The sequence below is a fragment of the Lagenorhynchus albirostris genome, chromosome 13 (genome assembly GCF_949774975.1).
Source record: "Lagenorhynchus albirostris chromosome 13, mLagAlb1.1, whole genome shotgun sequence".
NCBI lineage: Eukaryota > Metazoa > Chordata > Mammalia > Artiodactyla > Delphinidae > Lagenorhynchus > Lagenorhynchus albirostris.
Genome location: NC_083107.1, coordinates 11,306,956 through 11,334,332, shown reverse-complemented (window position 1 = coordinate 11,334,332; position 27,377 = coordinate 11,306,956). Strand labels below are relative to the sequence as shown.

The 27,377-nt window shown below is 41.0% G+C and overlaps 1 protein-coding gene across 1 annotated transcript in view; it reads right to left on the bottom strand.

Annotated features, from left to right (window-relative positions):
* Positions 1-27,377, bottom strand: part of MERTK (MER proto-oncogene, tyrosine kinase) — a 113,849-nt gene that overhangs the window by 41,614 nt on the left and 44,858 nt on the right. The window contains exons 5-8 of the mRNA XM_060168986.1: positions 22,609-22,695; positions 19,164-19,279; positions 13,476-13,659; positions 5,732-5,883 (exon numbers count right to left, since the gene is read on the bottom strand). Coding sequence (XP_060024969.1) covers positions 5,732-5,883; positions 13,476-13,659; positions 19,164-19,279; positions 22,609-22,695 — 539 coding nt within the window. The remainder of the gene's footprint in view (positions 1-5,731; positions 5,884-13,475; positions 13,660-19,163; positions 19,280-22,608; positions 22,696-27,377) is intronic.

The following is a 27,377-nucleotide window of genomic DNA, read 5'->3' as shown; positions in this document are numbered from 1 at the left end:
TGCAATCCCTATTAAATTACCAATGGCATTTTTTACAGAACTAGAACAAAAGATCTTAAAATTTGTATGGAGATACAAAAGACCCCAAATGGTCAAAGCAATCTTGAGAGAAAAAAACGGAGCTGGAGGAATCAGACTCCCTGACTTCAGACTACACTACAAAGCTACAGTAATCAAGACAGTGTGGTACTGGCACAAAAACAGAAAGATCAATGGAACAGGATAGAAAGCCCAGAGATAAACCCACACACCTCTGGTCAACTAATCTATGACAAAGGAGGCAAGGATACAAAATGGAGAAAAGACAGTCTCTTCAATAAGTGATGCTGGGAAAACTGGACAGCTACATGTAAAAGAACGAAATCAGAACACTCCCTAACACCATACCCAAAAATAAACTCAAAGTAGATTAAAGACCTAAATGTAAGACCGGACACTACAAAACTCTTAGAGGAAAACATAGGAAGATCACTCTTTGACATAAATCACAGCAAGATCTCTTTTGACCCACCTCCCAGAGTAATGGAAATAAAACCAAAAATAAACAAATGGGACCTAATGAAACTTAAAATCTTTTGCACAGCAAAGGAAACTATAAACAAGACGAAAAGATAACCCTCAGAATGGGAGAAAATATTTGCAAACGAATCAAGGGACAAAGGATTAATCTCCAAAATATAGCAGCACATGCAGCTCAATATTAAAAAAACAAACAACCCAATCTAAAAATGGGCAGAAGAGCTAAACAGACATTTCTCCAAAGAAGACATACAGATGGCCAAGAAGCACATGACAAGCTGCTCAACATCACTAATTATTAGAGAAATGCAAATCAAAACTACAATGAGGTATCACCTCACACCGGTTAGAATGGGCATCATCAGAAAATCTACAAACAATACAATACGTATATTGTATCGTATACTGGAGAGGGTGTGGAGGAAAGGGAACCCTCTTACACTGTTGGTGGGAATGTGAATTGATACAGCCACTATGGAGAGCAGTATGGAGGTTCCTTAAAAACCTAAAAATAGAATTACCGTATGACCCAGCAATTCCACTACTGGGCATATACCCAGAGAAAACCATAATTCAAAAAGACACATGCACCCCAATGTTCACTGCAGCACTATTTACAATAGCCAGATCATGGAAGCAACCTAAATGCCCATCGACAGCCGAATGGATAAAGAAGATGTGGTACATATATACAATGGAATATTACTCAGCTATAAAAAGGAATGAAATTGGTTCCATTGTAGAGATGTGGTTGGACCTAGAGAGTGTCATACAGAGTGAAGTAAGTCAGAAAGAGAAAAACAAATATCGTATATTAACACATATATGTGGAATCGAGAAAAATGGTACAGATGAACCAGATTGCAAGGCAGAAATAGAGGCACAGATGTAGAGAACAAATGTATGGACACCAAGGGGGCGAAAGCGGGGTGGTGCTGGTGGTGTGATGAATTGGGAGATTGGGATTGACATTTACACTAATATGTATAAAATAGATAACTAATAAGAATTTGCTGTATTAAAAAATAAAATAAAATTCAAAAATAAATAAATCAAATTACTTAGGCTAAAAAAAAAAAAAGAAGAATATGGTCCATTTTATTAACTCAAAGAACAGTAACCTTCAATAGGGAAAGAACTACCCCAGGCGACAACAAACTTGTTCAAAAGGGCTTCAAGTGCACAATCATCAGTGTAGAACCCTCACATCTTACTCTTGAAACCTGTCCTGTTTTCACTTCTTTCTGCTAAGAGGCCATGCTGTGGAATTTGAACAAGAAACACTGTACTGTGAAGAAAGCCAAGGGCATCTGGAGAAGAGTAGCGGGGCTGTGAAAAGCACTGGCTTTGGAGTCAGTGAGACCCGGGTTCTTATTTCAATGCTGCAATTCTAAGCTGTGTGACTCTGGGTAAGTTACTCAATGTTTCTGAGTTTCAGTTTCCTCAAATGAAAATTGAGAAAATAGTATCTTTCTCACAGTGTTTTTGTAAGGGTTAAATGAGGCCTTTTATGGAAAACACTTGGCACAGGGTCTGTAAGTAACCAACACTGTAAGTAACTGATGATGGTTATTATTATTCCTACATTCCTATAGCACCTGTAAGGTGCTGTATTTTGATCTTCTTTCCCTATAACTGTAAGGCTCTAGGATAGAACTGAGCGAGTAGTATCTTTCAAGTCTTGGTGCATTGGAGAAAATAATCAAGGCTGTCTAGTTCCCAAAGCAAGAATTTTATTTGACCCATCCATAGAGCTGCTCTTCATTGTAGCTTTCTCTTCCAGGCAAAAGGTACCATCCTTGACGGATCCTTGGGTTTCAGAAATATTTCAGACCCCGGTCTGGCCTGTCTCACAAGAACCTCACCTGTTCTTTTTACCTTAAAATGACACTAGCTCACATGCTCTGCCCTCCTGTGACAGTGAGTGAGAGGGAGAAATGAGGAAAGGGAAGAGGCAGTGGGCACATCTACCCTCCGGGCATGCTGCTTGCTAGGAGGCAGGGGTCTGGGCCCAAGGAAGGAAGCCTTGAGGGCACTGTGGCTCCCCTGTGTCTTTAAATGAGCTGGTTCTACATGTCATGTCTCTTGGTCCATCATAATCGGCTATAAAACTTCCTTCTGATCAAAGATCTCCACCCTTTCCAAACACAGTTAAACCAGCATTAGAGCCCCAATCCCAAAACAATGAGCTCTACAAGAATGACACGTATAAAAATGAGTCTCTGTCTAAGGTTCGGGCAAATCTCGGTCCAAGGTAAACAGATTTATTTATTGCAGAACACTGGAGAACCTTGAACTTGCCAGTATACACTGTGGGTCTTCCAGAAGGGGGTATAATACGCAGTATTTTATAAACTTATCTGCTCACTGAATTCTCACAGGTCTACTGACACTTTATGGGAATGGGACAAGAAATACCAGTCCACACTCATCAAAAGACTGTCCCATTCAGACAGAGAAATTCTCCTGCTGGTTTAGATGTCAGTCAGGTCCATACATCAAGTTCATAGTGCCATAAATGCCTACAAAGCAAGTTTAAGGTCCTGTGTTCAGATGGTACAAAGATGGGCAAGGCACAGCTCCAGCTTCAAGGAGAACAGATTTTACTTGATCCTGACCTTTGTATTTTAAGCTTTGATTTGGAAGGCAAGGGACAGCAAGAAAAAGAGAGCAAAAAACATTGATGTCTTCATCAAGATACAGTAAATGTCCATACAGTAAATACCAGGAGTTTCTTAGTCTGAAAGTGCCACAGCAGTTGTAGGATACTGAAGGTACAAATTTTGAAAACTAAATTTCCAGCAAACTGTAATAGCCCACCCAAAGACTACTTCAAGAATGTTCTGAAATTCCATACAAAATTCCATACTCCCTTATTAGAGTAATAAATAAGAATATCTTCCAAAAATATCCAATTTCATCACCTTACATAAAAAAGATGTAGTTTTAGTAATGGTTTTCTTTCTTTTCAAAAAAATATTTATTTTATTTTTATTTATTTGGCTGCACTGGGTCTTAGTTGCTGTGTGTGGGATCTAGTTCCCTGAGCAGGGATCAAACCCAGGCCCCCTGCATTGGGAGCGTGGAGTCTTAAATGCTGGACCACCAGAGACGTCCCTAGTAACAGTTTTCAAATGAAAATGAAAGGACGATTTCGAGAGGAAGTTGTGTCTACCTCTTGCCCTTCGGAAAAGAAGGGAGTTTAGGGAACCGAAGTGATGGGTACAGAGGTCATTTCAAGCTTCACTTTGGAAGGGGGTTTTAGGCCCCTCCCGGGCTGAGCTTCTCTTCAGTGTTCTTATTTGTCTCCAGCTGCAGCTGCTGAGCTGGGAGCTTAGCTGCCTCAGAGAATGTTACCCAAAGTAAAGTGAGCCACTAAGTCTTCTGTTGTCACAGGGCTGTCGTGATGCACAGAGGACAGCATGAGTACCATGCAAATGACCTTCCTGCTGGGATGATCTAGCATCTCCAAGGAGGTAATGACTGGAAAGGTCACAGCCCTAACTGTGGCGGTATTGTTCTCACTACAGAGGGGAGCATTCTGAACAAAGGGCAGAGAGAATGCAAGGCTGGGTGTTAATGGCACTCGTGTGTTAGGCTCCTTGGCCACGTCATGTCATCTGTAAGGCTTTCATCACTCCTGCCCTTCAGCGCGCCTCTGCTTCAGGGGTCCCCCCTAAAGAAGTATCTTTCACCCACACCAGGGGAGAAGGAGAAAGGATGACCTGCAGCTCTTCAAAGAAACTGGTTTGTTCCTATATCACTCAAGTGTCTGCTGAGAATCATCTTCCGCCAACCAAAGTTCCTACTGAATCAGAATGCAATCGCTGGACCTTCATGTATCTCTACTAAGAATGTAGTATTGTAATCAGGAGCCATTCTCCAACAGAGGCATTTGATTCCCCTGACTCGACAGTGTGCAAATGTGATCAACAGGCCCCTTGCAAAATGCTCTGAGACAAAAGCCCAGGAAGTGAGAGACTTCTTATCTCATAGCTGCAACTCTCTTAAGCAGGGTTTCGACTGGTACAAGTAGCATCCTTTTATCATTCCACTATAAGGCAGAACAAACCATGGATTTCTAAGCTCTCTTCCTTTTCCATCACTACTGCTTCCGACAGTCTGCTTCCTGATAGGTAAACTGAGGCAGGAAAAGAAAAAAAATAAATTCAAATTGTTCTTTTGGAAGACAGCAGTTTTGGTAAAAGCTGGGTGACATGAGGTTAAAAGTGACCGACACAAGCCTGGACGTCATCCATCAGTGCAGCTGTTCACCCCTTTCCTCTCTCGTGCCAAGAAATTGTAACTTTCCCGTGATGCTCCCTACAGATGCCACAAGGATGCTGACGTCTGACCTATTACCAGGGTTAGATCAAGGAGGACTGTAACAACACAGAACAATGACACAACACAAAACAACAAAGCATGCTTTCCGCAATGGCGGTAAAGAAGAGACAGTCCTGAGGATAAAGCCAGTGCGTCTGCTCTTCTACAGATCCTCTGTGTCATGAGAAGTCAGTGTCACCTCAACCCTCTTCCCTTCTCAAGTGGGAAAGGGGCCTGTCTGGGAGCTGCCCACCTAACCACAGTCAGCTGTCCCCCTCACCACTTCTGTCTTGGGTCAGATGTTCCCACCATCTTTAGACCTCTCGGCAATCAAAATCAGATGGCCCTCTGGGATTGACTGGAGTCACGTCTAACAAAGCTGTGCTATACAGTACGTCCTACAGGGCTGTGCCAATCCACCTGCTAGCCTGCTCGACCCTCTCTTTCGGGGTCCAGTTACTCTTGCCATCCGCTATGAGGCTGGGGGGCTTCCCTGACAATCACCTTCTGGAATTTTCAAGAGGTTATGAATTGCAGGACTGCTAAGCCCGGTAACCCCTCTCAGTAGTTCACACTATCTTCTTCAAAGAGCCTAAGTTCCCTGAAGGCAAGAATCAGGTGACAACAGAGGATGAGTTCTATTCACATTGACTAATGAAATAAATGAATGGATGAAGAGTGAGTGAGGAAAGCCCCAGAGATTTCTTGGAATTTTGTAACTTTTCAGGCACTTCTAATTTTTACTACATTGTTTATCTCCCGCTGAAAGGTGCCTTGCCTAACCCAATTATATCAGGCCTTTTCACGACAAAAGGCAAGATCCTAAAGCAGTATTAAATCAGCAGATCCAAGAAGACAAGTGCACTCTGTTAAAGTTCCGACTTACAGACGTCTCTGCGTTCTGCCACACGTGAGAGATCCGGTAGCCCACCAGCTCCCCATCCTGCCGCTTAATCGGAGGCTTGATCCATTTGACATCCACCTTGTTGCTAGACTCATTCAGAAACATAGTGACATTCAGAGGTGCTACTGACGGGGCTACAAAAGAGAAAGGAGAGAAGGATGAGGAAGTACAAAGAAAGGCACATAGAGAGTCGTTCTCTTCTTGGTTTTTGTACGTTTGTTTTTTTAATTTTCTACGGAAAGCACTCAAATGAGGCTGAGATTAATAGTGGACTTTCATACATTTCTATGAAGATTTATTAAGATATTATATGTAAGCGCTTAGCACAGTGTCTAGTTCATTGTAGGCACTCAGAAAATGTTAGTTCTTCTCATTTTCCAACACTTCCTTCATGATAAAATCTCTTCAATGTCACATTAAAAAAAAAAAAGTGGACTTTCACCTTCTTTTCAATCGAGGACCATTAAGATATCATGAGTTTAGAAAAGTAAGCTTTGTGTCTAAGATTCCAAACAAAATGATCCCTGCATTTCCTCAAGATGTTTAGTGACAGGCTGGTAGGCAAGGCAGTCCGAGCAAGAAGTAGGAAATGCAGAAATAGTTTTGTCTTGTTGCATATAGTCTTTGCTCTTTTTAGGCTCTGTGAGCCCTGAAATATATTTTTGGGTTACTTTAGTGTGTTTGACAAGACAGCTTGATATTTCTATCAAACAAATGACTTTCATATTGCAACAATCTTTGTAAGAACCACTCAAATAAAATTCTCTTAAAAAGGTCACACACAGGGCTTCCCTGGTGGCGCAGTGGTTGAGAGTCCGCCTGCTGATGCAGGGGACACGGGTTCGTGCACTGGTCCGGGAAGATCCCACATGCCGCGGAGCGGCTGGGCCCGTGAGCCATGGCCGCTGAGCCTGTGGGTCCGGAGCCTGTGCTCCACAGTGGGAGAGGCCACAACAGTGAGAGGCCCACGTACCGCAAGGGAAAGGAGCAAAAAAAAAAGGCCACACACACTCACACAAGCGCTATGGACCTAGAGATGATCATACTAAGTGAAGTCAGACAGATAAAGACAAATATCATATGATATCACTTATATGTGGAATCTTAAAAAATGATACAAACGAACTTATTTATAAAACAGAAACAAACTCACAGACAGAAAACAAACATGGTTATCAAAGGGGAAAGGAGTGGGGAGGGATAAGTTAGGAGTTTGGGATTAACAGACACAAACTACTATATATAATATAGATAAACAACAAGGACCTACTGTATAGCACAGGGAACTATATTCAATATCTTGTAATAAACTATAATGGAAAAGAATCAGAAGAAGAATATATAACTGAATCACTTTGCTGTACACCTGAAACTAACACAACATTGTAAATCAACTCTACTTCAATGAAAGTTTTTTTAAAAAGTAAGCCCTGGGCTTCCCTGGTGGCACAGTGGTTGAGAGTCTGCCTGCCAATGCAGGGGATGTGGGTTCGAGCCCTGGTCCAGGAGGATCCCACATGCTGCGGAGCAACTGGGCCCGTGAGCCACAACTACTGAGCCTGCGCGTCCGGAGCCTGTGCTCCGCAACAAGAGAGGCTGTGATAGTGAGAGGCCCGCGCACCGCGATGAAGAGTGGCCCCTGCTTGACACAACTAGAGAAAGCCCTCGCACAGAAACGAAGACCCAACACAGCCAAAAATAAATAAAATTAAAAAAAAAAAAAAGTAAGCCCTTTCCAAACTAAAACAAGAAGTGGAAGACAGGGAAGGAGGTAGGTAGAGCTCACGGACTCCTCTTGGGGAAGCAAAACACACACAACTCCAAGAGGCTTCTCCAGTAGACACCTGTGCAGCTATAGGCCAAGAAGGCCAGCTGGGGATCAGCTCTGTGTCATTTGAGCTGTACAAGGCAGGGAACACTGCTGATCTCAGAAGGAAGCCACGTTTTAAAGACCAGAGCCAGGTTACTAATGATCTGAACAGAGCTAATCAGTGAATAAATTTAAATATGTATGTGTATGTGTGCGTGCGAGCGTGCGTGTGCGCATGTGCGTGTGTGTAAGACACCTCATGAATGAAGATCAGAGGGTCAAATACTATTTGCTGGGTTAGGTGACGAACTAGAATTTAGCGCTGGTTTTCGCTCTCTGGTTTATAGTAAATCCTACACAAGCCACATAACCACTTTATGTCAAAATGTCTATATACGAGGATAATAAACGTTAACGTGCTTTTTAGGAAAAGTATGTATGTGGGTACAGTATGTGTACAAAATAATTTGGGAAACAAGTCAAGATCACAACTACATTCTTTTTTTGGGCGGGAAGAACGTGACTGTAGCTATTAAAACCGAAAAACATATGCCTCCTGACCAATATTTTCTTTCCATGAATTTAATCTAGAAAAGTTCTCCTGTAGGTAGTGTTATATTCATTGAAGCATAATAGTGACAGAAAGGAATAAATGTAATGTTCAGTCAATAATTACGATATAATAAATTCTGATAATTTTCCAATGGATTACTCACTACCCCACACTGAAAAGAATTTGAGAGACCATGTAAATTGATATGAAAGAATATCTAATGGTGGGGGGGGGTGAATAAAACTGCAAAAAGGTACGTATCAATGATCCATTTTAGAAATTAAAAAATAAGTATTTTACATATAGGAAGAGTAAATATGCAATAATATACACCAGACTGTTGTTGTATTTTTATTTACGGGAGATTAAATTGTATATTTCTGATATATCTGAAAGGGAAACAAAAGGGCACTATAACCTCTTTGTCTCTGCTGATACCAGGAGTAGTAATAATGAAGTTAGAGCAAATTTCAGCTTAGGAAATATATAGCTAAAGCTCTATCTATGAAACGAGTCACACAGTAGAATTTACAGGGAAACGTGGTTGACTCAACATGTCTTTATGTCTACTCCCTCCTAAAACCCCTCTATGATGACAATAAGAAATTTAAAACAGTATAAACTCACAGGGTACAGAGGAGTCAACAGTGGAAGAGAAATGCCAACATACATATGAAAGCTGAAAAGCAGAGTAAGAAGGTGTAATTAACTCAGTAAACGGATTCTCCCCAAAGAACCACAGAGAGGCTCAGAAGCAGAGGGCCAAGGGACCAGAGTGGGGACTAAAACTGGAAGATTGAAAGTTTGATCAGGAAGTAGCCCTCGAGATCCCTCTAACCTATTCCCACACACAGCTGGCAGGTATCCCTCAAATTCCCACAGGAGACAGGATGCTTTATTCTCTGAACTGAAAAGCTACTGGACTTGGGGCACCAGTAGAATGGAGGCACGATGAGGGGCTGACAACTAGGGAAATAAGAGGAAGTTCATACATTAACTGAGGGGGACTCCACCTCTGGCTCCTCCCCACCTGATCTTAGAGCATTAGCAGCTGTGTTCATATTCCTGAGGCAGCAGACAGGAGACTCAATTCTAGAGGAAGTAAGTGGCTCCTGGGGAAAGAAAGCCAATATTGACACTTGGGGGTATCCAAACTAAAACACTTAGGTCGCTGGCCAATCACCTGACAGTGAAGCCTACAAGCCCCACCCATGCTCACAGAGCTTCCCATCAATCGCTGGCTCTTCACTCTTCAATAGGAGAGACAGTGGAAGATCAGAAGAGGCTGGGGAGGCCTCCTTCATGAATGTCAGAAACCAGAACAAAACACAGGACAGAGCACTCAGAGGAGGCAGAGACAATGCAGGGAACTAGAGAAAACTAAAACACAAACAAACAAACCCAATAATGAACATAGTCAAAGATAAGAAAAGGCTCTCATAATTGAGAACTGGAAAAAACTGTCAATGAAAAATAAAATTATTCTTATATATGACATTGCCAATTTCAATAAAGTATTCAACAGAAGAATTAGAAGATAAGAGTAAATCTCCAAAAGAAGAGTAGAATAAAAATTTTAAAAAGAAGGCCAATTTGAGGTAAAAAAAGATTGAGGAAGCAATTAAAAGAGTTTCAACAAATGTCTAATACAGTTATCTGAAAATAGAAGAACATTTTGAAAGGAAAAAATGTATAAGAAAAAGTCTCAAAACCAAAGCATTTGCATTCCTAGATTGAATGCCTATGATGATGAATGAAACAAATCCCACATCACAGCTCATTACAGCACCATGATTAAAGAGAAAAGATATTAAAGAAAAATTAAAACTAAAAAACAGTTCACCTAGAAAACTCAAGTTATCAAAATTCTCTACAATGACACATGAAGCTAAAAAACAATGCAGAAATACTTTTAAAATTTTGAGGGAAAATCATTTCCAACCTAAAATTCTCTATTAGGAAAAATTACCAATCCAGTATGACAAACAGACATGCAAGGTCCCACAGTTTTTATTTATATATATATTCTCTCTAGAGCTAATTGAGAATGTGCTCCATGAGAATGAGAGACAGTAAACCAAGAAAGACAAACGCCCAGGAGATGGCAAAGGAGTCACTAGGATGACTCTGGAGGAAGACAGGAAAAGAACCACATGAAAAAATTAAAGATAAGAGTGGCTGGGCCTCACTCAGGGCCAGGAATAGTGCCTGTTCCCATCAATCAGCCTGGAAAATCTAATGATTCAAGGAGCACTGGGTAGAGTACACATAATGGTTTTGTCTCAATAGTGGGTAATAGTTGACCCTAGATGAAGCACTGCTCTGGTCCAGCCTAACAAATACTAAAAGCAATGTCCAAAAGGATCAGTCTTTTCCCATTAGCTTAACTGTGATCCCAAACAAAGCTCACTATTTATAAGAATACAAAAATATCTAGCACTCAACAAAGTAAAATTCACAATGTCAGGAATCCAACCAAAGATTACCAGACATGTAGAAAAATTGGAAAGTACTCTCCACAAGGAATATAAATGAATCAATCAAAACCACTCCAGAAATAAGACTGATGTTAGAATTAGCAGACAAGGACATTAAAACAGTTATTATAACTGTATTCCATATGGTCCAAAAGTTAAGTAGAGACAGGAAAGATACAAAAAAACCCCAAAAATTACAATGTGAGAGTTGAAATATACACTAGATAGAATTAATGGCAGATTAGATACTGCACAAGAAAAGATTAGTGAATTTGAAGACATAGTAATAGAAACTACCCAAAATAAAACACAAGGAGAAAAGCAGGGAAAAAAGCAATAGCATCAGTGAATTATGGATAACTTCAAGTGATATGATACACGGGTAACTGGAGTCCTCAAAGGAGCGGAGAGGCAGGAACAGAAAAAAATATTTAAAGAAGCAATGGCCAACATTTTCCAAATGTGATGCAAACTGTAGACACACAGACCTCAGAAGTTCAATGAACCCCAAGCCCAAGGGATATAAAGAAAATTACACCAAGGCACATCATAATTAAATTGCTCCAAATCAAATACAAAAGGAAAACCAGAGACATAAGACACATTATACACAGAGGAATAAATTAAGAATTACCACAGATTTGTTACCAGAAACAATGCAAGCAAGAAGACAGTGGAGTAACCTAGAACTCTATACCTAATAAAAATATCTTACAAAATGAAGTCCAAAGAAACCCCTCAAAGGTAAAATAAAGATTTCTTTCAGACATACAGAAGCTGAATTTCTCACCAAGATTCCCACTATAAGAAGTAATGAAGAATCCTTTAGGAAGAAGGAAAATAATACCACATGGAAATATGTACAGATTTACACAAAAAACTGAATAACATTAGAAATGGTAACTACCATTTGGGTAAATACCAACTGGGTAAATATAGGTTTTTTTATAATTATATAAATCACTCTAAAAGATTATGACTCTTTGAACAAAAATAATAACAATCTAGTGTGGGTTTATAACATATGTAAAAGTAAAGTGAGTGACAACAATAGCATAAATATCTGGAGATATCAAAAGAAAAATGAAAGTATACTATGTTAAGGTTCCTACACTATACCTGAGGTGGTATAACATCCCTTGAAGGCATATGGTAATAAGTTAAACCTGTAGACTATAAACCCTAAAGCAACCATTGAAAGAACAGAAAAAGAGAGTTATGGCTAAGAAGTCAAAAAGGAGATAAAATAGAATAAAAACATTCAATGAACCCAAAAGAAGGGGAACAAATTACAGACAGAACAAATAGAAGACAGATGTAAACCTACCCATATGAATGATATCATTACATTTTAATGGATTAAATACCCCAATTTAAAGGCAAGGATTGTGAAGTAAAGTACTGCCTGCATGAAATACCCATTGAATATAAAGATACAAGTTAAAAATAAGTATGAATAAAAGATACACCATGGAATCAAAAGAAAGAGTAAAATGGCTATTATTAATATCGATAAAATAGATTTCACAGAATATATTACCAAAGATAAAGAAAATAATTTCATAATGATAACGTGGCCAATGTATTGGGAGAGCATAGTAATATTACACAGTTATGCACAAAATACCAGAACTTCAAAACATGTAAACTGTTAGAACTACAAAGAGAAATAGATAAATTCACAGTTATAACTACAGATTTCAATGCACCCGGCTAAATAACTGACAGAAAAAGGAGGCATAAAATCAATAAGAATACAATTTAAAAAACACTGTCAACTAACTTGACCAAGGTGACATTTATAGAACACTCCATCTAATAAGAGCAGAATACACATTCTCAAGTACACATGGAACATTGTCAAGATAGACCATGTTCTGGGCTGTAAAACTGAGTCTTGATACACTTCAAAGGATTCAAGTGATGTGAATTATGTTCTTTGGCCCCAACAGAATGAAATTAGAAATCACTAATACAAGTATTTGGAAACTACGTTAGACACCTAAATAACTAATGGGTTAAGGAAGAAATCAAAACAGAAACCAGAAAGTTTTTTAAACTGAATGAAAAGGAAACACCATATAAAAATTGTTCTCAGAGGTTTTTCTTCCTCATTTAAGATATTTTACAATCTTGGCACTAGTTTCATTTGTGCAAGGATTAAGCCCTAACAATTTATGACCTAGACCTGTCCCACCGTCTGTATTAAAATTGGAGCACTGATTATGTAAGGCTGGAGTTAAGGGCAGGAAAGAGGTTCTGAGTAATCCAGAGCTCTAAATTGGAAAATAATGGAAACTGGACAATTCAAATCTAACATAACTACAATATTCATAGAAAAAATACAAACGCTTGGAAAACCAAAAGCAGCACACAGAAATGAAAGTTTACAGATGTAAATAAAATTTGCTATAAGAAAATAATGTAGAGACAACAGTACCTACTTCATATGATTGCTATGAGGAGTTAATGAAATAATGCATGTAAAGTACCTAAGATGGTCCCTGGCATGTAGTAGGTGCTTATTGAACATTAGCCACTTCCACATTTATTAGTTTTCTTAAGTTTGATGCTATGAGTAATAACTTTCATATATTTATATTTTAATTAAAATAATATATGCTATAAAGAGTATGCGACTATTAATATCCTCCTAGGTAAAAGAAAATATTCCCTATACATAGTAAGTATAAAGTTTGTCACTAAACCCTTTTCAATTATAGAAGGAAACATCTTTCTTATTTTCATTGGTCACCTCCATAAAATTATCCTCCAGAGACGAAGGCCACACAAAGAAAAAGTTAAACTCTGAATCAGGCCACTGGGAAGGATTTGTTTCATCACATGCCATCAGGCACAATATGCATTCTGAACCCCAGGAATTACCTCTTTCGGTCGTGCTGGCCAGAATCCAAGGGCTCACTGCGGACCAGCCGACTTCATTCATGCAGGACACACCGATGCTGTAATTCGCCAGAGCCTGCAGCTGCTCGATTTGATACAGATGTGGTGAAGCAGAGGTGTTAAAAATCATGACTGAGCCATGACTCAGTGGCTCAACTTCCTCGACCTAAATGAAGAGTAAAATTGTGGACCAGGCGTTAGTAAGGGGGCAGGAATGTCAGACTCGGGGCATTCATGCATTCGGTGTACATGGCCCTTCCTCTCCACTGAGGGGAAGTACCTGCTTCCTTTCGGGCCACACCTTAAATTTCCCACCAGGATCACTGTGTATTACTCATGCTACTCGCTGGGTGCAACAATTGAGGACCTGATGAAAAATGCCTAAAATAAGTGTTCTCACTCCAGCAGGTAACAGAGCAAATAATCGTCATCATAACATTATAGTTATTCTACATTATAACTTATAATAAAAGTAGCTCTTCCTCAGAATCACTTCGCTTCTTGATCATTTTTTTCAGCTGTTTCACAGAATACACAGTAAAGACAAGGGACATCGTATGTGGGGCAAAACCTGAAATATTTACTGTCTGACCCTTTAGAGAAAATATTTCCCAAATCCTACTTTAGAAGATGAGATACTTAATTTTTTTTTTTAAATCTGTATTTCTTTTCATTATGTCTCCTGAGGAATTCTGCTCTTGCTTTGAGGCTAATTTTAGCATGTCCTTTATTCTTACCCCCCAATTCCCACTCCCATATAGATTCAACTCCAAAAGCAAACACAGATAGTATAGATTTTATGGCATTTTTTGGTGGGGAGATATAGGAAAGGGTCATTTGCACCTCACCCAACAAGCTTTTCTCCAAATCTTTTAAAAACCCATCAGCTCTTTCCCCTGAGTCCTTGTACCTCATCTTTCTCTCCATAAACTCCACCAGTCTCTCCACATCCCTCTCCATGTCTTCTGTATGCACAGGCAAGAGAGAGGGATTCCCAGCAAAATTCAGTCTTAGGCTAAACTTCCAGCTTTTCCTTTAAGGAAACCTCTTATCTGGGAACGGGGATCATGCAGAGTTTTCTCTCACTGTATGTTTTTCACAACTTCTAAAATATGTTGTACACATAAAATCAGAAAGACAAAAATAGTATTGGACAAAAAAGAAGCCACCAAAAACAATTTGGGGAAAAAAATCTTAAACCCACAAAATATATTTCTGATAATAAGGGGCTTGCAATTATGGGGTGTGGAAACAATGCTGTTATTTCAGGATATGTGTGTTTGCAATTTAGGTCAAGGGGCCACAGATCAACATTTTGGAATTCCAAATCCCCTAGTGGATACCATGAGGGCGGTGCTGGGACCGAGTCTCACCTCTGACTCAGACCCGCAGACTCTGCGGGGTGACAAGAGGGTACCAGTTGGCCTGAGGAGCCACCAGAGGAGAAACCAGGAGCTGTGTGCTTATCTTGGTGGTGGCTGTTGGCAGAAATCACTCTTTGTTTCTTCACTTTAGAGTCTGCACCTACTTCCTGCTGACCAAGCGCTGGAACTAAGGTGGAGGAAACCTTGGCTCCCCACCCCTGCCCTATTTCTGGAACAACGCGCTGGACCATTTCCAGGCACAGGGACACTCTTGGAGGGCATGTTCCTAGAAGAAGACGGGTTTCTCTAGCAGTGCTCAGTGGGTTCTGGGGGAAAGGAGGGCATGAAACGGCAAGACATATGTGGGAGAGTTAAAAATAGAAACGGAGTCCATAGCCCAAAAATGGGTGAAGAAAGGAACTAATGCCAAGACCAGGGGAAGTGAGAGGGTGTGTCCTGCTAGTGGGTGGATGTGAATCTTGTCCAAAACATTCATTTGTTACCAAGTCAGAGTTTAAAATTGTAACAAACTGGGACTCTGCTACAAAATGATACTTGGTCCCTTCAGAAATGGGAATACATTGTTAATCAACAGAATGTGAAAGTATATAACTTGTGGAGCCAGTTTTGATCGACCTCACTAGGACTGCCAGAGAAAATAAAGGACACCCGTTTATATTTAAAGTTCAGATAGACCACCAATAATTATGGGTATAGGTATGACACAAAATCAACAGTGTAATTAACTTGTAAAGTAACTGGATTCTTATTTGCTAAATCCGGTAACCCTAGGAGAGATGGAAAGGAGAATGGGTGAAGGAAGCCTGAGCTAGCTGGTGGGGCACAGACAGGATAACCATGTCCTGCACAATAGGATCCAAGGTGGGCAAGAGGGGCTGCAATTTAGCAGTCTCAGGATGATTTTTCACGCCCTGGCCACCCAAAGCCAAGGCAAAGAGAGTGCAAGTGAAGCTTGTGTGATCATCCTCCACCTGTAGGGGTGACCTGGTGTTTTCAGACCACTCCACCACCCTACTCTACCTCACGTCTACCCTGAGACACACTCTTCTCCAAGTGGGGGCAGTACTCTTCCTCAGTCTCCCTGAAGGTAACACCCTCCTATGGGAAGGAGTCTCATGTCCTCTTGGACTCTTCAAACAGTTCAGTAACTGGAAACAATTTTTAAAAAGGCTGGTGCACACAGGGAATATAGCCAATATTTTATAATAACTATAAATGGAGCATAATCTCTAAAAATTTTGAATCACTATGTTGTGTATCTAAAACTATACATCATTTTTTCTTAAAAAAAGGGCTGGTTCATGCTTTATTTGTGTCCATATGTAGGTTCAGTTATGTCCATATACAGGGAAACAGGCCCTGGTTGTTCCCAAAACAACAGAGTCCTGAAATATATGAAGCAAAAAAACTGATAAAACTGAAGGGAGAAATACATAATTCAAAAATAATAGTTGAGACCTCGATTTCCTATTTTCAATAATAGATAAAACCATGAGGCAGAAGTTTAACAAGGAAACAGAATAAGTGAACAGGACTATAAACCACCTAGACCTAAGAGACATATAAACATTCCATCCAACCACAGCTGAATACACCATCTCCTCAACTGCACATGGAACATTCTCCAGGATAGAACATATGCAAGGCCATACAACAAGCCTTAATAAATTTAAAAGGATGAGGACTTCCAGGGTGGTCCAGTGGTTAAGACTTCACACATCCACTGCAGGGGGCATGGGTTCAATCCCTGGTCAGGGAAGTTCTGCACGCTGCACAGCGTGGCCAAAAGAAAAAAAAAAAGATGAAAGTCATAATAAGTATATCCTCTAAACACAACCAACGAAGGAAGAAAACTTAAGAAATTCACAACTAAGTGAAAATTAAATGACACGCTCCTAAATAACCAATAGAACAAAGAAGAAATCATAAGAACAGTGATCAAAAACTTGATTTTGAATGGAAAACCCCCCAAATACCAAATCTTATGGTATACAGCCAATGCAGTGCTTACAGGGAAATGTATAGTATAACTGCCTATATTAAAAAAGGAGAAATTTCAAATCAATTACCTAAACTTTCACTACAAGAAACAAAAAGGGGAAAAAAATTAAGCTAAAGTAAACAGAAGAAAGGAAATAAAGGTTAGGGCAGAAATGAATGAAACAGAATTTTAAAAAATAGAAAAAAGTTGGTTCTTCAAAAAAATCAATAAAACTGACCAACCTTTAGTCAGACTGACCAAGAAAAATAAGAGACAACTCAAATTATTAAAATCAGGAATGAAAGAGGGGACATTACTTCTAACTTCAAAGATACAAAAGCTTCTAATGGAAGATTATGAACAACTGTATACCAACAAATTAGATAACCTAAGAAACGCACAAATTCCTAGAAACACACAAATTACCAAAACTGACTGACGAAGAAATAGAAAATCTGAATAGATCTATAACAAGTAAAGAGATTGAGCTGGTATTACTCAAAAAAACTTTCCACAAACAAAGGCCTAGGAACAGATGGCTTTGCTGGTGATTTCTACTAAATATTGAAGACAATTTCACATCAACCTTTCTCAAATTCTTCCAAGAAACAGAAGAAGTGGGAACGCTTCGCAACTCTTTCTATAAGGCCAGTATCACCCTGATACCAAAACCAGAAAAAGCTAACACAAGAAAACTACAGGCCAATATCTCTTATGAATACAGTCCCAATAAGAGAATGGTGATGACTGCAGAACTCTGACTATACTAAAAGCTACTGAATTGTACACTTTAAATGGGTGAATATTATGGTATGTAAAATATATTTCAAAAAAGCTGTTCAAAAAAAAGGATATCCCTGGTGAGACTTTGTAGACACAAGGAGAATTCCTAACACTTACCAGTACTTGGGAGGTTTGCAAATTACGATGGACAAGATTAAGCAAGGCTGTGGGTAGCAGGGTGAGGGTGGAGGCTATTTTGGGATGATATGTTTTTACTCTTCTGAGAAGAAACAGCTGTTACACAAGGGTGGGAGGCAATAAGAGCAGAGAAATGAGTTCCACTTGGTATTAAAAACATCTAGTTGTCAACACATAAAATTCTATGAAAGTCACTTCTCTCAGCTGAGTTGGCATGACTGGCCCATGTCAGGTTAATATGTTTTTACCTAATAAGACCAGACATTTATAAAACGAAGAATAATCCCTGACCTTACTGTATGATCAAGTACAGGCAGAATGCATTCATGTTTTCAGCGGATAATCCATGTGTGTTCAACTACCTGTTCCCACCTGCAACGTCTTCCTGAGACACGGAGGAGCAGGTGGTCCTGAGCATTGCTTTGGGCATCAGAGTTTCCTGGGCTTGAATTCCGGTTTTGCCACTCACAGGCTCTGTGTGCACTGTGGCCCTGCAGTGCTGGTGTGGGTTCCAAGTTAAGATAATGTCTGCAAAGTCCCTGGGCCATTGTGGGCACTCGGTAAAAGGTAGTTACTGCTACCCTTCCCTTTTTTTTTTTTTTTTGCGGTACTCAGGCCTCTCACCGTCGTGGCCTCTCCCGCTGCGGAGCACAGGCTCCAGACGCGCAGGCTCCGCGGCATGTGGGATCTTCCAGGACTGGGGCACGAACCCGTGTCCCCTGCATCAGCAGGCAGACTCTCAACCACTGCGCCACCAGGGAAGCCCTACCCTTCCCTTTTTTATGAAATGAACACTCAGAGCAGAGCCTATCTCATGGCAAGGTGTCATTTTAGGATGGCTAACCTATATTTCTTACAGCTCTATTTTATACCAATTTTAGGTAGTGGTTAAAAGTGGGTGATGACTCTGTAAGGCCTGTAATCCCCAGGTTTCCCTGGAAGCCACAGGCTGAGATGCAACATTCAATAGTGAAGATGATCCACCTTGTGCTTGCCCTTCTGTCCTTCACGGCCACCAACCCAGGAGAAGCCAGGCTGCAGAGGACCTGGCTCCTCGGACTCCTGGTTACAAGCCAGATGGGTTTTTGTATCTTAAAAATTAATTCTCCCTGGTCTCATGACATTCTATCTTGGAAACATGTTTCTCTTCCAGTTGGCCCTGGACCATGCACAGGAAAGAGGCAGCATCACAGGGGCACGGGAAGGGGCAGGGGCAGAACATCATAAAATGGTGCATGCCCAGTGGACGCTGATCGGGGGGAAGGTCAAGGGATTCTGAACGGGGGTGTTGAAATGATCTCAGCACCCATCCTCAGGAGGAAGAAAAATCAGGCAGACCCACTGAGCACCAAACAGCTACTTCTTTTCATTACGGAAGTTCACCTGAATGCTGCAGTCACTGAACGGGGAGTATCCGTCAAAACCGGGGACCCAGGAGATCAGGATGCTGTGTGCGGTACTGTTGTGGACCCTGACTTCAGTTGGCGGGGAGGGAATTGCTATGTAAAAAACAAAGACACACCACAGACACAATTATAAACCACGGGAGGCCACAGCTACCAAACAGATGCATTAATAATACCAAGGCTACTTCTGTTTCTTGAGACTGGGAAAATTAAACACAAGTTTTAAAGACGAGTCATCGTACCCCTAAGGGTAATGGTATTAGCCTACGGAAAAGTCTTGCAGTGATAGGATGGCTCGGCCAGGGCCAGAGAAGTGGGATGTAGACCTGCTCTCCTGACCCCTGATGAAGTGAGAAGTTTTAGCTGGACAAGGATGGGGAGACATCCATTTCCTGCTGCTGTATGCAGGGGCGTCACTGGGCGCCGGTGCTCTCAATGGGGGTGAAGAGCCATGGCGCTGCCCTTGTGGAGCTAAAGGCTGCGCTGGGGAGACCCACATTAATTGAGGATGAGTGCCTTGTGCTGAGAAAAGAGGGGTACCATGGGAACAAGCACGTGTGTGCATGCGTGCGTGCATATGCGCGTGTGTGATGGAGGAAGGAAGCTTTCCAGGCCGAGGAATAGGGGAGAGTCAGCTCAAGCAAAAGACCCAAGTGCATCTGCTTGCGGGGAGGGGAGGGCATACCGTAATGAACGTGCAATGACCTCAGCCACGGGTGGGACATGGATAGATATTTAAATTAGAATCCAACAAGGATCTGAAGTTTGAGGGTTTTAGTTTCTTGTGCTATATTTAACTCTTTTTAAAAAAGGAAATATATATTAAAATCTGTGAATCAATATTATTTTTATTTATTTATTTTGGCTGTGCCGCACGGGATCTTCGTTCCTGGACCAGGGATGGAACCCTCACCCTCAGCAGTGAAAGCGTGAAGTTCTAACCGCTGGACCACCAGAAAATTCCCATACGTTTAACTCTTAATTAATGGTAATAACCGCACTTATAATCCAAAATGATGACTCATGTTTTTGAGTGCTTACTCTGTGCCAGGAACCTATGGACTTCATTAAACATGACTAGTCTGATAGGAAGAACCCTATCAGAGCAGCAGTCTTACGATCCCCATTGACGGATGAGGAAACTGAGGACCAGAGAAGTTGAAAACTTGCCAAAGCGCACAGAGCTCATAAGCAGCAGAATGGGGACTTAAACTCGGGTCTGCCTGACTCCAGCACTAGTGTCCCTCAACAGGACGCTGGAAGCTTGTTGCAGGGGCAGCAAGCAGACCAGCGAGTACCAGCAGGGGCTGGGGAGTGTGGTCACCACTTAGCCAGCTGCATGGCCCACGGCACAGCTCAATGCCCTCTCTAAACTCAGTTCCCGCTTCTACTAAGGGCGGGGAGTGACCACACTGCTCCACGGGCTGGGGTGAGGATGAAATGCAGTAACGCACGTACGAGGTCTGGGGGAGGTGCGCTGGTGGTAAAGGCGAGGACAGGATGCGCAGGGGATGAGAGGGAAGGAAGGCTGGGACCGTGTTAAGCGCTCACTGGGTACGGTATTCAGGAGTTTCAGTTTTACCAGGAGACACACAGACGGATGAATGGGAAAGAGTCAGTGTTTCGTTTGACTCACTTCCCTAAATAGAGTATCTGCCTTTCCAGATCAAAGTTTGGCCACGTATATACCTCAGTTGATAACAGACGAGCAGGGAGTTTTGGTTGCTTTAATATACATGCTTAAATCAACGAAAGCCCCAAACATAAGGTTTGGAAATAGGCTTTATTAAAATAAAGTCCTAGTTGCGATTCTGTCTGAAGCATAAAATTCAGGAAGTGCTTCTCATTTTATGGATTTTTAAACTTTAAGATGTTGATATTTTATGAAAATGTCTTTATAAATTTATGCCCACGCGTGGATTCCCGAAATTCTCAACATTTCTTTTGAAAATTGTAATAATGGAATTCGTAATGAAGGAAGGAAGTTATTCAGTTCCTCTCCTAGTAACTTTCAGTTTGCTCATTTTTTTTCTTCCAGTGAACTTTTTGAAAATGCCCTCTCATAGCCTCTTCTAGTTGATTTGCTGAAACTAAACCATCAGCACCTTTAAAAAGTATGTCTTTTGTAATTCTGAGTCTTCTGCTGTGCACTACCCACCCTTTAACTCATTATTAAACACATTCTGCTTTTTCCCCTCTATTATTTCCCCAAGGATAAGACCAAAAGGAATATGAACTCAATATCGCCTCTCAATATTTAAATTAAGAACAAATAACATAGAGAACAGACTGGTGGTCACCAAGGGGGAGGGGGGTGGGGGAGGGATAGAATGGGAGGCTGGGGTTAGCAGATGTAAGCTTTTATATATAGAACGGATAAACAACAAGGTCCTACTGTATAGCACAGGGAACTATATTCAATATACTATGATAAACCACAATGGAAATGAATATTAAAAACAGAATATATATATATATATATATATATAAAACGGAATCACTGCTATACAGCAGTAATTAACACAACATTGTGAATCAATTATACTTCAATAAAAATAAAGTAATTAATTAAAAATAAATTAAGAACAAATACTAAAACATACCATTTCCCTGAATTTCTATGAGAAAGGTTAAGGGAGATGAGTTGAAAGGGATAAAAAGACAGTAGGTTTTCCTTTCCTTTCAAGTTTCAGGTTTAAATACCTTTGATCCCACAAAAGGAGGAGGAATCTGATGATTGGTTTGGATTGTCCAATCCAATGGCAGATAATTGGACTGGAATGTCTCCACCAGCCTGGGGGAGGTTTCCAACATGCGCCTTTCATTCTGTTATATCCCACCTCAGAGGAAGCAAGGGGGGTGGAGGAGGTTAGGAGAGAGAGGGACAGGAGCCCTGTGCCCCCAGAAGAGTGACTCTGACCTTCTCCTTCCTCAGGACAGCTGCTGGTGGAGACTTGCTTCAGCCCCAGATGCCCAAGGAAGGACAGAGCCCATCCTCAGATCAGTGCCCCAAGCTGCGCCCACCCTGGGGGCTCTTCAAGGAGTTATGGGGACTAGTTCAGGGTAGAAAAGGAAAAAAGTGAAAATAGGAGCCAAGATGATCCAGGGTCAGCATTTCAGACAATTTTCTTCTCCATCTGAGCAGAACTAAACTAGCTAATGTTGATTAGCTAGTTAAAGACAAGTGTCAGGCCCTGTTATGAGTACTTTTACTTGCATTATCTCATTGAACCCTCAAGAGGAGGTAGGTTCTGTAATTATCCCCATTTTACACAGGGGAACACCGAAGGCAGAAAGGTTAAGTGACTTGTCCAAGGTCACAAAGGGAAGCCAGGACTCAATCCCAGGTGGCTGGCTGCAGAGATCACACTGTACCCCCTAACCCCCGGAACACGCAGGGGGCACTCCACCCTGCTGCTTACCTTTGATGTTGATCTGCACGCCCTTGGACACGGTCAGCCCTTTGTCATTGTGGGCCTCACAGCTGAAGATCGCGGTCTCAGTCAGACCTGGAGGGGAAGGAGAGCCGTGAGACCAGCTGCAGAGAGACGGGCTTCTGTTTATCAGAATCCTATGGGGGTTTCAGCATCCTTTTACTTCTTGGTTCACTGCTTCAAGCCATAAATGCAAAGTTAATTAAAAATACGTGTTGGTGTTTGAAAACCAAACCTAGGATTAAACCCTAGGTACCAGGAGCAAGGCAACCATGGGCTTAAAAGGCAGCTGTGAGAGAGTGGCATGGACATATACACACTACCAAATGTAAAACTGATAGCTAGTGGGATGCAGCCGCATAGCACAGGGAGCTCAACTCGGTGCTCTGTGACCACCTAGAGGGGTGGGATAGGGAGGGTGGGAGGGAGATGCAAGAGGGAAGAGATACGGGGATATATGTATATGTATAACTGATTCACTTTGTTATAAAGCAGAAACTAACACACCATTGTAAAGCAATTATACTCCAATAAAGATGTTAAAAAAATTTTTTTTAAAGGCAGCTGTAATTCATTAAAAGCCTTTATTTTTCCCCGATGATGAAACATTAGGTAACAAAGCAGTATCATTTAGTTTTAAAATTTCTGCGACGAGGTATGGGAATCACTGGCCCCCAAATCAAGACAAGTAGTTTCTGAGGCTCATGCAGACACTCTCCTGCTTAGCACCGCATCCACAGCACAGTATGGACACGTCAGGGTACCAGAAACAGCAGGATAAAAGTTACGGTTTTAAAAATTTCAGGTGATCTGTGGTAATGAATCCCTTTTTAATAGTAAAAATCAATGTATTCGTAAGGAATTATATAAACACAAGGCATCATTATTAATTACTTGAAGAAAAGACACTGGTGCACAATGAAGAAAATTCTATCATTTCAGAGGTCTGAAGACATCTTGGAAATGAAAAAAATTAGCTGACATTAGTTTTAAGGAGAAAGGAAGAGAGGCGATCCAGATCTTGGTTTCTTATAATACTATTCTCCAGTGAAAGGAACCAGAGCTCCTCGGAGAAATGGATGAATGTCAGGTTGGAGCAAAACACACGTGAGCCTGGAGCAAAATATAACACAAACAGCACACCACACACACACACACACACACACACACACACACACACACACACACACACACACACACACACACGGATGGGGGTACGGCAAAGAGACACGGGATCCAGCTGAAAGAACTCCCAATGGCCAAAGCTGGGACAATTTGAGCAAGAAAATAAAGTAGCATTAAATTGTAACACAAAGTATAAAACAAATATCCATGAGTCTATATTGATATGAACAAATGATTAAATAAAAGGGGGAGAAGAGACAAATGCCCCATGCAGAGGAATTCCGAATGGTTCTTATACAGACGCTCTGCCCCCAAAGAGGGGCATCACTCCTGACTCCTTAAGGCTGCACAAAGTGACTTCCTTCCAAAGAGGACAGTATGGAAAGGGGAATGAAAGGAAAACTTCTGAGTGAGAAACTGACAAACGTCCAGCTCAGCCAGATGGTCAAGGTCAAGACCAACAATGGTAAGTCGTGTTGACAGAATGTACCCTTGATGTGATGAGAATGGCATTTCTCCTCTACGGTCTGCCTCCTCCAAAACATATAACCCAAATCTAATCATAAGAAAAACGACCAAAAACATCAGACAGGTCCAAACTGTGGGACATTCTACAAAAAACCTGACCAGTACTCCTCAAAACTGCCCAGGTCATTAAAAACAAGGGAAGTTTGAGAAATTGTCACAACCAAGAGGCGCCTTAGGGAGACATAACAACTAAATCCTGGAACAGTAAAAGGACATTAGGTAAAAACTGAGGAAATCTGAATAAACTATGGACTTTAGTTAGTAATGATGTATCAGGAATTTCCAGAGATAACAGAATAATCAGTTATGTGCTAGTTTCAGGCTTACATTTACTGAAGGGACATTTCAGTGAGATAAAGAGGTTTGCTTTGGGACTTCCCTAGTGGGCCAGTCGTTAAGACTCTGTGCTTCTAAAGCAGAGGGCGCGGGTTCGATCCCTGGTTGGGGAACTAAGATCCCACATGTTGTTTGGTGCGGCCAAAACATTTTTTAAAAATTGTAAAAAAGAGGCATGCTTGGAAGGGCTGCTGAGAAGGACACCCTGAGGTCCACTAGCTCCCAAAGTCTCAAAAACACCCGTGAAAATCTCTCCGGAGAAGCTGAATCTACAAACCTGTTAGGGAACGTTTCATTCCCGATTCATTATGCTAGGTTCTAAAAATAATGCAATGGGTATAAGGAAGTGAAATAATTTTTTATGGTACACTATACTGTGTCACATTAAATATAGTTGTTCAAAAATGATGCTATCAGTATTGGTTTATGAATTGTAACAAATGTACCACACTAATTAATGTAAGATGTTCATAACAGGGGAGTGTGGGCGTGAGGTTTATGGGAATCATCTGTACGAGATGGCACACAATTTTTCTATAAAGCTAAAACTATTCTAAAATTTTAAAAGATTATTTTTAAAAAGCACAGCCATATATTTACCATCTAGTTGAATCTGGAAACTTCCTCTCTGACACACAAGGTGCCTGGCCCAGAGCTTATATCATAAACTGGAGAAAGACAGATAAAATTCTTGAAAATACACCATCACTCACTTCTTGCCTGGAAGGCTTATATGTTTTTTTGTTTGTTTCTCTCTACTTGTGTAGGATATTTTCCATCGGATGATTTTAAAATCCAAAGCTTGTCACTAATGAAGTCATTAAATATTTGAAACAAGCTGCCCAGGGAAACCCAGCCGGGAACCAGCCAGGAAAGACTGTCCACGTTGGATGCCCACACAGTGAAGGCTGCACTGAGGCTGGGCCACATGGCCTGGGAGAAGTTCTAGGAAGAAATGCAAATCTGATCCCTTTCAAGTCAGTGCCTTTCCTGAGGGATTAGCTGTGCACAAAAAAAACAGTGTTGGTGGGTGTTTGTTCTTTCCATCCACATGGAAGTCTGTCCCAGCATCTGAGCTCTTTTGACTAGACTCTCTGTCCTACAATTCTGTGGTGACCTTTGACTTCTCCTAAATAATTTTAGATCAGAATATGATAGCTACTTCAGGTATTTTAATTTTCCAAGATGAGGATTCCCCTCAGACTGGAGGAAAATCCTAAATCAGATTGCTTAATTAGATTCTCTAAATCCAAGTGCTAAGAAACTAAAATTCCAGGTAGGAGCCAGCTCTTTCACATTGGGTCACCTCCTCTCGAATGAGAGATGAAACTAATAGATTGTGTGATGGTTTAGAAAATATTTATTTCACTGAAGAGGAATATTTATTTCAAACCCACTAGCCACATCTATAAAAGAACATCTGTAAATACACGGCCTTAAGGAGTCTTTGGATCTTCTGCTTGTATTCCTCCCAAAGAATTTTGAAAAATATATGTAGCCTCTTACACATTTTGAGGTTTGCATCTTAAACTGTTCATCATTTAAACAGCTGCAAAAAATGTAATTTCAGGTACCCTGGATATGCTGATAATTTAAAGTAAAACCCCTTTAGAGTCCCATGCAATATACATATTACTGGGACGGGAGACCCAGCATCACCTGCTGAAATAATTCTCCCCAGAAATCAGAAGTTTTCAATCATGACTTTGCTACTTCCCCTGCAGAATTTTATCCTAATGGCATATATGTGTGTGTTTGAAAGTCACTGATAATCACCCTATGATACTTCTCGGTGATAAAATTACACTTACGTATTAAAATTGGAAAACAAAACAAAACAAAAAAAAAAAATTGGAAAACAAACTTTCTTCTAGATTGATGACCTTTACAAGTATTATTTAGGGCACAACTGATCAAAACAATATACATGTAATTTTTTTTTTTTTTTTTTTTTTGCGGTATGCAGGCCTCTCACTGTTGTGGCCTCTCCCGTTGCGGAGCACAGGCTCCGGACGCGCAGGCTCAGCGGCCATGGCTCACGGGCCCAGCCGCTCCGCGGTACGTGGGATCTTCCCGGACCAGGGCACGAACCCGTGTCCCCTGCATTGGCAGGCGGACTCTCAACCACTGCGCCACCAGGGAAGCCCTATACATGTAATTTTTAAACATACAAAGCAAAATTTTATAGGAAGCACAACTCCTTTGCTGGACAAAATTTGGAATTTTCTATGTGGTAGTCTGGAATTTTGTTAACCTTGAGCCAATGCACTAGAGCAGCTGTTCTCAGAGTGTGGTCTAGAGGCTCCCGGGCATCCCAGAGATACTTTGGGGGGGCCTCAAGTTGAAAACTATTTTTGTGAGAATAGCAATATGTTATTTGCCCTCTTCACTCTCATGCTCTCGGGAATGTATGATGGAATTTTCCATAAGGTGTATGATGTGTGATGATGTCATAGCTCTATGAGCTAATGAAACGTGCCTTGTGTATTATTGTGTTTTAATTTCTAATTCAGTAAATGGCAATAGATGTATCTCACATAAACAAAAACTTGTAGGTTTTCAATCACTTTTAAGACAGTAAAGAGGAGACCAAAGCACTGGAGAACTGATGCCCTGTTGTGACTCCAGGTAAGGCAGAGAGAGGTCTTTTTTCTTTTGTAAAGTAAGAAAGAGATGACAGGGAAGTAGAAGGTGAAAAAGAAAAACTGGCATAGAGTCAGGACTTCGGGCATTTTGTCAGGCACTGACTTTCGGAAAGAGGACACATA